At 48.7% G+C, this 12,624-nt stretch overlaps 1 protein-coding gene across 2 annotated transcripts in view; it reads right to left on the reverse strand.

Moving 5' to 3' along the window:
* The window catches only part of LOC110513060 (NT-3 growth factor receptor), a 150,614-nt gene that overhangs the window by 83,346 nt on the left and 54,644 nt on the right, over window positions 1-12,624 (reverse strand). For both annotated transcript variants that reach the window (XM_036964134.1, XM_036964135.1), the window contains exon 4: window positions 6,719-6,787. In XM_036964134.1, coding sequence (XP_036820029.1) covers window positions 6,719-6,787 — 69 coding nt within the window. The remainder of the gene's footprint in view (window positions 1-6,718; window positions 6,788-12,624) is intronic.

The raw sequence follows: 12,624 nt of genomic DNA on the forward strand, positions 1-12,624 counted from the left end.
ACAACCACAGTCAAACACCACACCGTCCAGCCTCCTGTAAACAAAAACACATCACAACTACAGTCAAACACCACACCGTCCAGCCTCCTGTAAACAAAAACACATCACAACCACAGTCAAACACCACAACGTCCAGCCTCCTGTAAACAAATTATACTGTAACAGAAAAACAGCTAGTTTAAGATATGAGGGATGATTATACTGTAGTGAAAGAAAACAGCTAGTTTAAGATATGAGGGATGATTATACTGTAGTGAAAGAAAACAGCTAGTTTAAGATATGAGGGATGATTATACTGTAGTGAAGGAAAACAGCTAGTTTAAGAACAAATTCTTATTTTCAATGATGGCTTAGGAACAGTGGGTTAACAGCCTGTTCAGGGGCAGAACGACAGATTTGTACCTTGTCAGCTCGGGGATTTGACCTTCCGGTTACTAGTCCAACGCTCTAACCACTAGGCTACCCTGCCGCCCCATCTAAACCAAAGGACTGCAGTCTGTACTGTCTAATTCTCTGTCATCTAAACCAAGGTCTCTCAAAAGGACTGCAGTCTTTACTGTCTAATTCTCTGTCATCTAAACCAAAGGACTGCAGTCTTTACTGTCTAATTCTCTGTCATCTAAACCAAAGGACTGCAGTCTGTACTGTCTAATTCTCTGTCATCTAAACCAAGGCCTATCAAAAGGACTGCAGTCTTTACTGTCTAATTCTCTGTCATCTAAACCAAAGGACTGCAGTCTTTACTGTCTAATTCTCTGTCATCTAAACCAAGGTCTCTCAAAGGACTGCAGGTTTGATCAGACTATTCCAGTCAGGAGAAAATCCACTCACAGAGAAGCACCAATGTTTGAATATGTGAAGCTCTAAATTTCAATAGAGGAAGCCAGGATTAAAGAGGAAGCTATGAGCTTCAATAGAGGAGGCCAGGATTAAAGAGGAAGCTATGAGCTTCAATAGAGGAAGCCAGGATTAAAGAGGAAGCTATGAGCTTCAATAGAGGAGGCCAGGATTAAAGAGGAAGCTATGAGCTTCAATAGAGGAAGCCAGGATTAAAGAGGAAGCTATGAGCTTCAATAGAGGAAGCCAGGATTAAAGAGGAAGCTATGAGCTTCAATAGAGGAAGCCAGGATTAAAGAGGAAGCTATGAGCTTCAATAGAGGAAGCCAGGATTAAAGAGGAAGCTATGAGCTTCAATAGAGGAAGCCAGGATGAGAGGAATGGATGAGCCAGGATGAGAGGAAGATGCTTTCACAAACACATACACACAGATTTAGACAGACAGACAGACAGACAGACAGACAGACAGACAGACAGATTCTAGCAGATGGATTTACAGTAGCTGCTGAAGAATGAACATGTTGGCTGAAGTGACCCAGCCTTCCTCAAATGATCTCCCATCATATCCCCCTCAGAGAAACTACAACAGATTGACCATTTATCATGTATAACCCACCACTGTAATACATTAGGGCTGCTTCCCAAGAGAAGGGTTAGGCTGGCTGTGCAGCAGTTCTGGAAGGCCAAGCTGGCTACTGTAACTCCACTGCAGGGCCCAGAGAGACAAAAACACCATCTGTTTCCTCTGTTTCCTCTGTTTCCCAAGCAGTGAAGCGTAATATGGAGTCAGACTACATTGTTCAGCATCACATCATTGTTCAGCATCACGTTGGGCCTCTTTCACTAGAATGACAAAAGATCAGGGTACTGAATTGCTGAGACAAATTGTAAAACAAAGATAATCTGTAATGTTTTTTTCCAATTTGACTGGGTTTGATAATTATCTGCTGAGTAAACATGTAACTGTATTAAACATGGCGGAATGTGTCCCACATGGAATTCCAAAATACCTGGTCTCAGGGATGGCTAACTCTGGAAATCCCTTGGGTCTCCTCAGAGTTAGGTACAGCAGCTTTTAGTTTGTCTGTACCCCATCTATGGAACAATCGAAAGAGTTCCCTCCAACAGGATGTACTGCTGCCTCTCAGGCAGTTCAACATGTTGATTGGGAACCTCTTTGATGAGGAATGGGATGAGGCGGGGCAGGAGAGGAAACAGGGACGCAGACCTTCCCTGAGATGAGGAGGAGAGGAAACAGGAAGGCAGACCGTCTCTGAGATGAGGAGGAGAGGAGAGGAAACAGGGAGGCAGACCTTCCCTGACATGAGGAGGAGAGGAAACAGGGAGGAAGACCTTCCCTGAGATGAGGAGGGGGAGGAGAGGAAACAGGGAGGTAGACCTTCACTGAGATGAGGAGGGGGAGGAGAGGAAACAGGGCGGCAGACCTTCCCTGAGATGAGGAGGAGAGGAGAGGAAACAGGGAGGCAGACCTTCCCTGAGATGAGGAGAAGAGGAAACAGGGAGGCAGACCTTCCCTGAGATGAGGAGGAGAGGAAACAGGGAGGCAGACCTTCCCTGAGATGAGGAGGAGAAGGAGAGGAAACAGGGCGGCAGACCTTCCATGAGATAAAGGGCGAAGAGAGGAAACAGGGAGGCAGACCTTCCCTGAGATGAGGAGGGAGAGGAGAGGAAACAGGGAGGGAGACCTTCCCTGAGATGAAGAGGAGAGGAAACAGGGAGGCAGACCTTCCCTGAGATGAGGAGGAGAGGAAACAGGGCGGCAGACCTTCCCTGAGATGAGGAGGAGAGGAGAGGAAACAGGGAGGCAGACCTTCCCTGAGATGAGGAGAAGAGGAAACAGGGAGGCAGACCTTCCCTGAGATGAGGAGGAGAGGAAACAGGGAGGCAGACCTTCCCTGAGATGAGGAGGAGAAGGAGAGGAAACAGGGCGGCAGACCTTCCCTGAGATAAAGGGCGAAGAGAGGAAACAGGGAGGCAGACCTTCCCTGAGATGAGGAGGGAGAGGAGAGGAAACAGGGAGGGAGACCTTCCCTGAGATGAAGAGGAGAGGAAACAGGGAGGCAGACCTTCCCTGAGATGAGGAGGAGAGGAAACAGGGCGGCAGACCTTCCCTGAGATGAGGAGGAGAGGAGAGGAAACAGGGAGGCAGACCTTCCCTGAGATGAGGAGGAGAGGAGAGGAAACTAGGGGGCAGACCTTCCCCGAGATGAAGAGTAGAGGAAACAGGGCGGCAGACCTTCCCTGAGATGAGGAGGGAGAGGAGAGGAAACAGGGAGGGAGATCTTCCCTGAGATGAAGAGGAGAGGAAACAGGGAGGCAGACCTTCCCTGAGATGAGGAGGAGAGGAAACAGGGAGGCAGACCTTCCCTGAGATGAGGAGGGGGAGGAGAGGAAACAGGAAGGCAGACCTTCCCTGAGATGAGGAGGGGGAGGAGAGGAAACAGGGAGGCAGACCTTCCCTGAGATGAGGAGGAGAGGAAACAGGGAGGCAGACCTTCCCTGAGATGAGGAGAAGAGGAAACAGGGGGGCAGACCTTCCCTGAGATGAGGAGGAGAGGAAACAGGAAGGCAGACCTTCCCTGAGATGAGGAGGAGAGGAAACAGGGCGGCAGACCTTCCCTGAGATAAAGGGAGAAGAGAGGAAACAGGGAGGCAGACCTTCCCTGAGATGAGGAGGGAGAGGAGAGGAAACAGGGAGAAAGACCTTCCCTGAGATGAAGAGGAGAGGAAACAGGGAGGCAGACCTTCCCTGAGATGAGGAGGAGAGGAAACAGGGAGGCAGACCTTCCCTGAGATGAGGAGGAGAGGAGAGGAAACAGGGAGGCAGACCTTCCCTGAGATAAGGAGGAGAGGAGAGGAAACTAGGGGGCAGACCTTCCCTGAGATGAAGAGGAGAGGAAACAGGGCGGCAGACCTTCCCTGAGATGAGGAGGAGAGGAAACAGGGAGGCAGACCTTCCCTGAGATGAGGAGGAGAGGAAACAGGGAGGCAGACCTTCCCTGAGATGAGGAGGAGAAGGAGAGGAAACAGGGCGGCAGACCTTCCATGAGATAAAGGGCGAAGAGAGGAAACAGGGAGGCAGACCTTCCCTGAGATGAGGAGGGAGAGGAGAGGAAACAGGGAGGGAGACCTTCCCTGAGATGAAGAGGAGAGGAAACAGGGAGGCAGACCTTCCCTGAGATGAGGAGGAGAGGAAACAGGGCGGCAGACCTTCCCTGAGATGAGGAGGAGAGGAGAGGAAACAGGGAGGCAGACCTTCCCTGAGATGAGGAGAAGAGGAAACAGGGAGGCAGACCTTCCCTGAGATGAGGAGGAGAGGAAACAGGGAGGCAGACCTTCCCTGAGATGAGGAGGAGAAGGAGAGGAAACAGGGCGGCAGACCTTCCCTGAGATAAAGGGCGAAGAGAGGAAACAGGGAGGCAGACCTTCCCTGAGATGAGGAGGGAGAGGAGAGGAAACAGGGAGGGAGACCTTCCCTGAGATGAAGAGGAGATGAAACAGGGAGGCAGACCTTCCCTGAGATGAGGAGGAGAGGAAACAGGGAGGCAGACCTTCCCTGAGATGAGGAGGAGAGGAGAGGAAACAGGGAGGCAGACCTTCCCTGAGATGAGGAGGAGAGGAGAGGAAACTAGGGGGCAGACCTTCCCCGAGATGAAGAGGAGAGGAAACAGGGCGGCAGACCTTCCCTGAGATGAGGAGGGAGAGGAGAGGAAACAGGGAGGGAGATCTTCCCTGAGATGAAGAGGAGAGGAAACAGGGAGGCAGACCTTCCCTGAGATGAGGAGGAGAGGAAACAGGGAGGCAGACCTTCCCTGAGATGAGGAGGGGGAGGAGAGGAAACAGGAAGGCAGACCTTCCCTGAGATGAGGAGGGGGAGGAGAGGAAACAGGGAGGCAGACCTTCCCTGAGATGAGGAGGAGAGGAAACAGGGAGGCAGACCTTCCCTGAGATGAGGAGAAGAGGAAACAGGGGGGCAGACCTTCCCTGAGATGAGGAGGAGAGGAAACAGGAAGGCAGACCTTCCCTGAGATGAGGAGGAGAGGAAACAGGGCGGCAGACCTTCCCTGAGATAAAGGGAGAAGAGAGGAAACAGGGAGGCAGACCTTCCCTGAGATGAGGAGGGAGAGGAGAGGAAACAGGGAGAAAGACCTTCCCTGAGATGAAGAGGAGAGGAAACAGGGAGGCAGACCTTCCCTGAGATGAGGAGGAGAGGAAACAGGGAGGCAGACCTTCCCTGAGATGAGGAGGAGAGGAGAGGAAACAGGGAGGCAGACCTTCCCTGAGATGAGGAGGAGAGGAGAGGAAACTAGGGGGCAGACCTTCCCTGAGATGAAGAGGAGAGGAAACAGGGCGGCAGACCTTCCCTGAGATGAGGAGGGAGATGAGAGGAAACAGGGAGGGAGATCTTCCCTGAGATGAAGAGGAGAGGAAACAGGGAGGCAGGCCTTCCCTGAGATGAGGAGGGGGAGGACTGTAATATTCTACTGATGGTGCTGAAAGAGCATCAGACAGGACCAGACTGGACCAGACTGTCATATTCTACTGGTGGTGCTGAAAGAGCATCAGACTGGACCAGACTGGACCAGACTGTAATATTCTACTGGTGGTGCTGAAGGAGCATCAGACTGGACCAGACTGGACCGGACTGTAATATTGTGGTGCTGAAGGAGCATCAGACTGGACCAGACTGGACCAGACTGTAATATTCTACTGGTGGTGCTGAAGGAGCATCAGACTGGACCAGACTGGACCGGACTGTAATATTGTGGTGCAGAAAGAGCATCAGACTGGACCAGACTGTAATATTCTACTGGTGGTGCAGAAAAAGCATCAGACTGGACCAGACTGTAATATTCTACTGGTGGTGCTGAAGGAGCATCAGACTGGACCAGACTGTAATATTCTACTGGTGGTGCAGAAAGAGCATCAGACTGGACCAGACTGTAATATTCTACTGGTGGTGCTGAAGGAGCATCAGACTGGACCAGACTGTAATATTCTACTGGTGGTGCTGAAGGAGCATCAGACTGGACCAGACTGGACCGGACTGTAATATTCTACTGGTGGTGCTGAAGGAGCATCAGACTGGACCAGACTGTAATATTCTACTGGTGGTGCTGAAGGAGCATCAGACTGGACCGGACTGTAATATTCTACTAGTGGTGCTGAAGGAGCATCAGACTGGACCAGACTGTAATATTCTACTGGCGGTGCTGAAGGAGCATCAGACTGGACCAGACTGGACCAGACTGTAATATTCTACTGGCGGTGCTGAAGGAGCATCAGACTGGACCAGACTGTAATATTCTACTGGTGGTGCTGAAAGAGCATCAGACTGGACCAGACTGGACCGGACTGTAATAATCTACTGGTGGTGCTGAAGGAGCATCAGACTGGACCAGACTGTAATATTCTACTGGCGGTGCTGAAGGAGCATCAGACTGGACCAGACTGTAATATTCTCCTGGCGGGGCTGAAGGAGCATCAGACTGGACCAGACTGTAATATTCTACTAGTGGTGCTGAAGGAGCATCAGATTGGGCCTGACTTTTACTGCAATATTCATAACTAACAGGAGAATGAGGTCAGACTGCCTCTAACTCTCCCTCTCTGTGCAGTGTCTTAATTATGCTGGGTAACTGACTTCCAGATCACAGTGCCATGACACCGCCGGTATGTCCCAAATGACACCCTATTCCCTATGTAGTGCACTACTTTAGACCAGAGCCCTATGGGACCATATATAGAACAAGATGCTGTTTGAGACTCACACAGATGTTGTGTTTTACGTGGTTGTTTTGCTGTGTGCAGGTTCTGAAACACACACACACACTTTAGCTTGAATGAGAATGTAACTCACAGCTCGGAAAGTTGCAGGTTCTGGAACAGTTGCCAGGACAAGGTGGTTAGAGGGTTCTTGGATAGGTTTCTAGAGAGAGAGAGTGAGAGAGAGAGAGAGAGAGAGAGAGAGAGAGAGAGCGAGAGAGAGAGAGAGAGAGAGAGAGAGAGAGAGAGAGAGAGAGAGAGAGAGAGGGAGAGAGAGAGAGAGAGAGAGAGAGAGAGAGAGAGGGAGAGAGAGAGAAAGACAGGAAAGAGTGAGAGTGTGAGAGAGAGAGAGAGAGAGAGAGAGAGAGAGAGAGACAGAGGAGAGAGTGAGAGAGAGAGACAGAGAGAGAGAGGCAGAGAGAGAGAGGCAGAGAGAGAGATACAGAGGAAGAGAGAGAAGAGCAGAGAGAGAGAGGAAGGAGAGAGAGAGAGAGAGAGAGAGAGAGGAGAGACAGAGGAGAGAGTGAGAGAGAGAGAGACAGAGAAAGAGAGAGAGGAAGAGAGAGAAGAGCAGAGAGAGAGAGGGGAAGGAGAGAGAGAGAGAGAGAGAGAGAGAGAGAGAGAGAGAGAGAGGAAGGAGAGAGAGAGAGAGAGAGAGCATGTTTTTACAAAAATATAGATTCAGAGTTAGATAAACTTTGTGATTTTTTGGGATGTTGCACCAGAAGAGTTTTCTCTCTCACCCATCTACACACAAAACACAATAATGACATAGTGAAAACATTTATTGAAAATCTTTGCAAATTTATTGAAAAATAAAAATAAATATTTTATTTACCTATAGTACCAGTCAAAGGGTCGGACACGCCTACTCATGCAAAGGTTTTTCTTTATTTTTACTATTTTCTACATTGTTGAACAATAGTGAATACATCAGAACTATGAAATAACACATATGGAATCAGGTCGTAACCAAAAATGTGTTAAACAAATCAAAAATATTTTAGATTTTAGTAGCCACCCTTTGCCTTGATGACAGCTTTTGCATTATCTTGGCATTCTCTCAACCAGATTCACCTGGAATAATTTTGAACGAGTTCCAACATATGCTGAGCACTTGTTGGCTGCTTTTCCCTCACTCTGTGGTCCAACTCATCTGAAACCATCTCAATTAGGTTGAGGTCGGGTGATTGTGGAGGCAAGGTAATCTGATGCAGCACTCCACCTGATGCAGCCACCACCACCTGATGCAGTCACCACCACCTGATGCAGCCACCACGTGATGCAGCCACCACCTGATGCAGCCACCACCACCTGATGCAGCCACCACCTGATGCAGCCACCACCACCTGATGCAGCCACCACCACCTGATGCAGCTACCACCACCTGATGCAGCCACCACCTGATGCAGCCACCACAACCTGACGCAGCCACCACCACCTGACGCAGCCGCCACCACCTGATGCAGCCATCACCTGATGCAGCTACCACAACCTGATGCAACCACCACCACCTGATGCAGCCACCACCACCTGATGCAGCCACCACCTGATGCAGCCGTCACCTGATGCAGCTACCACCACCTGATGCAGCCACCACCTGATGCAGCCACCACCCCCTGATGCAGCCACCACCTGATGCAGCCACCACCACCTGATGCAGCCACCAGCTGATGCAGCCACCACCACCTAATGCAGCCACCACCTGATGCAGCCACCACCTGATGCAGCCACCACCTGATGCAGCCGTCACAGCCGTTTGACCTCTGCCTGTCTCTGACCCTGACCCTGCCTGCCGTCCTGTACCTTGGTCTCTGCTCTGGATTATCGACCCCTGCCTGCCTTGACCTGTCGTTTGCCTGCCCCTGTGGTTACAATAAACATACTTCACACAGTCTGCACTTGGGTCTGATCTTGATTCCTGATAGTTTCTCTCTCTCTTTTGCTCAGTTTGTCTATCTCGCTCTGTCTCTCGCTCACTCTGTTGGAGCGCCCTGGCAGTGTGAACACAGAGTGTCAGTCCTCACCCAGATAACCATCTATCAGTCAGTGAGCAGCAGGCCTAGCAGTGACAGGGGGAGGTGGGATGAGAGGTAGAGGGAGACTGGGGGAGACTGAAGGAGAGGCTGGGAGGGTGGAGGGATGCAGGGGGAGACTGAAGGAGAGGCTGGGAGGGTGGAGGGATGCAGGGGGAGACTGAGGGAGAGGATGGGAGGGTGGAGGGATGTAGGGGGAGACTGGGGGAGACTGAAGGAGAGCCTGGGAGGGTGGAGGGATGCAGGGGGAGACTGAGGGAGAGGACGGGGGAAGGTGGAGGGATGCAGGGGGAGACTGAGGGAGAGGATGGGGGAGGGTGGAGGGATGTAGGGGGAGACTGGGGGAGACTGGGGGAGAGGATGGGGAGGGTGGAGGGATGCAGGGGGAGACTGAAGGAGAGGCTGGGAGGAGGGAGGGATGCAGGGGGAGACTGAGGGAGAGGATGGGGAGGGTGGAGGGATGTAGGGGGGACTGAAGGAGAGACTGATGGAGAGGCTGGGAGGGTGGAGGGATGCAGGGGGAGACTGAGGGAGACTGAAGGAGAGGCTGGGAGGGTGGAGGGATGCAGGGGGAGACAGAGGGAGAGGCTGGGAGGGTGGAGGGATGCAGGGGGAGACTGAGGGAGAGGCTGGGAGGGTGGAGGGATGCAGGGGGAGACTGAGGGAGAGGATGGGGGAGGGTGGAGGGATGCAGGGGGAGACTGAGGGAGAGGACGGGGGAAGGTGGAGGGATGCAGGGGGAGACTGAGCAGGGGGAGACTGAAGGAGAGACTGGGAGGGTGGAGGGATGCAGGGGGAGACTGGGGACGACTGAAGTAGAGGCTGGGAGGGTGGAGGGATGCAGGGGGAGACTGGGGAAGACTGAAGGAGAGGCTGGGGGATGAGGTTGGCAGGGGGAGCTAAGAGGATGGGAGAGGCAGGGGGCTTTCACAGCCATTGGTTCTGCACAAATGAGAAAGTCTTATCTGACCTGTGTGATCTCTGCCACATAAGTTGTTTGTCTGTCACCACAAGTTACATCTAACATCTAACCACAACCATCTGTCATTGTTGTTACTCCATCTAACATCTAACCACAACCAGCTGCCATTGTTGTTACCCCATTTAACATCTAACCACAACCAGCTGTCAGTGTTGTTACTCCATCTAACATCTAACCACAACCAGCTGTCATTGTTGTTACTCCATCTAACCACAACTAGCTGTCAGTGTTGTTACTCCATCTAACCACAACCAGCTGTCAGTGTTGTTACTCCATCTAACCACAACCAGCTGCCATTGTTGTTACACCATCTAACATCTAACCACAACCAGCTGCCATTGTTGTTACCCCATCTAACATCTAACCACAACCAGCTGTCAGTGTTGTTACTCCATCTAACATCTAACCACAACCAGCTGTCATTGTTGTTACTCCATCTAACTACAACTAGCTGTCAGTGTTGTTACTCCATCTAACCACAACTAGCTGTCAGTGTTGTTACTCCATCTAACCACAACCAGCTGTCAGTGTTGTTACTCCATCTAACCACAACCAGCTGCCATTGTTGTTACACCATCTAACATCTAACCACAACCAGCTGTCATTGTTGTTACTCCATCTAACCACAACCAGCTGCCATTGTTGTTACACCATCTAACATCTAACCACAACCAGCTGTCAGTGTTGTTACTCCATCTAACCACAACCAGCTGCCATTGTTGTTACACCATCTAACATCTAACCACAACCAGCTGTCATTGTTGTTACTCCATCTAACATCTAACCACAACCAGCTGTCATTGTTGTTACTCCATCTAACATCTAACCACAACCAGCTGTCATTGTTGTTACTCCATCTAACATCTAACCACAACCAGCTGTCATTGTTGTTACTCCATCTAACCACAACCAGCTGTCATTGTTGTTACACCATCTAACATCTAACCACAACCAGCTGTCATTGTTGTTACTCCATCTAACCACAACCAGCTGTCATTGTTGTTACACCATCTAACCACAACCAGCTGTCGTTGTTGTTACTCCATCTAACATCTAACCACAACCAGCTGCCATTGTTGTTACTCCATCTAACATCTAACCATAACCAGCTGTCATTGTTGTTAATTCATCTAACCACAACCAGCTGTCATTGTTGTTACACCATCTAACATCTAACCATAACCAACTGTTATTGTTGTTACTCCATCTAACCACAACCAGCTGTCGTTGTTGTTACTCCATCTAACATCTAACCACAACCAGCTGCCATTGTTGTTACTCCATCTAACATCTAACCACAACCAGCTGTCATTGTTGTTACACCATCTAACCACAACCAGCTGTAATTGTTGTTACACCATCTAACCACAACAAGCTGTCATTGTTGTTACTCCATCTAACCACAACCAGCTGTCATTTTTGTTACCTCATCTAACATCTAACCACAACCAGCTGTCATTGTTGTTACTCCACCTAAGTTGAGTCAGTTGTCTCATATATAGTTTAGTCAGTTGTCTCATATAAAGTTGAGTCAGTTGTCTCATATGAAGTTGAGTCAGTTGTCTCATATAAAGTTGAGTCAGTTGTCTCATATAAAGTTGAGTCAGTTGTCTGATATATAGTTGAGTCAGTTGTCTCATATATAGTTGAGTCAGTTGTCTCATATATAGTTGAGTCAGTTGTCTCATATGAAGTTGAGTCAGTTATCTCATATGAAGTTGAGTCAGTAGTCTCATATATAGTTGAGTCTGTTGTCTCATATATAGTTGAGTCAGTTGTCTCATATATAGTTGAGTCAGTTGTCTCATATATAGTTGAGTCAGTAGTCTCATATATAGTTGAGTCAGTTGTCTCATATATAGTTGAGTCAGTAGTCTCATATATAGTTGAGTCAGTTGTCTCATATATAGTTGAGTCAGTTGTCTCATATATAGTTGAGTCAGTTGTCTCATATATAGTTGAGTCAGTTGTTTCATATATAGTTGAGTCAGTTGTCTCATATATAGTTGAGTCAGTTGTCTCATATATAGTTGAGTCAGTTGTTTCATATATAGTTGAGTCAGTAGTCTCATATATAGTTGAGTCAGTTGTCTCATATGAAGTTGAGTCAGTTGTCTCATATATAGTTGAGTCAGTTGTCTCATATATAGTTGAGTCAGTTGTCTCATATATAGTTGAGTCAGTTGTCTCATATATAGTTGAGTCCGTTGTCTCATATATAGTTGAGTCAGTTGTCTCATATATAGTTGAGTCAGTTGTCTCATATGAAGTTGAGTCCGTTGTCTCATATATAGTTGAGTCAGTTGTCTCATATGAAGTTGAGTCCGTTGTCTCATATATAGTTGAGTCAGTTGTCTCATATATAGTTGAGTCAGTTGTCTCATATGAAGTTGAGTCCGTTGTCTCATATATAGTTGAGTCAGTTGTCTCATATTAATTGTCTCATATGAAGTTGAGTCAGTTGTCTCATATATAGTTGAGTCAGTTGTCTCATATGAAGTTGAGTCAGTAGTCTCATATATAGTTGAGTCAGTTGTCTCATATGAAGTTGAGTCAGTAGTCTCATATATAGTTGAGTCTGTTTTCTCATATATAGTTGAGTCAGTTGTCTCATATATAGTTGAGTCTGTTTTCTCATATATAGTTGAGTCAGTTGTCTCATATATAGTTGAGTCCGTTGTCTCATATATAGTTGAGTCAGTTGTCTCATATATAGTTGAGTCAGTTGTCTCATATATAGTTGAGTCAGTTGTCTCATATATAGTTGAGTCAGTAGTCTCATATATAGTTATCATATCTCTACAAAGGGCATGTACCAGTCAGGTATTTCTAATAGTCTGTTTGTGCTGTTGACACCAACTGTTCCAGTCTGGGTGTCATGCACATCACAAGACTGTGTCAGCTGCTGAGATAAAGCTTGGGAATTAGGCTCAGGGAGCTAACACAAATCTAATGTTCTCAGACGCGGTGACATAGGGGTCA

The sequence above is a fragment of the Oncorhynchus mykiss genome, chromosome 26 (genome assembly GCF_013265735.2).
Source record: "Oncorhynchus mykiss isolate Arlee chromosome 26, USDA_OmykA_1.1, whole genome shotgun sequence".
Taxonomy (NCBI): domain Eukaryota; kingdom Metazoa; phylum Chordata; class Actinopteri; order Salmoniformes; family Salmonidae; genus Oncorhynchus; species Oncorhynchus mykiss.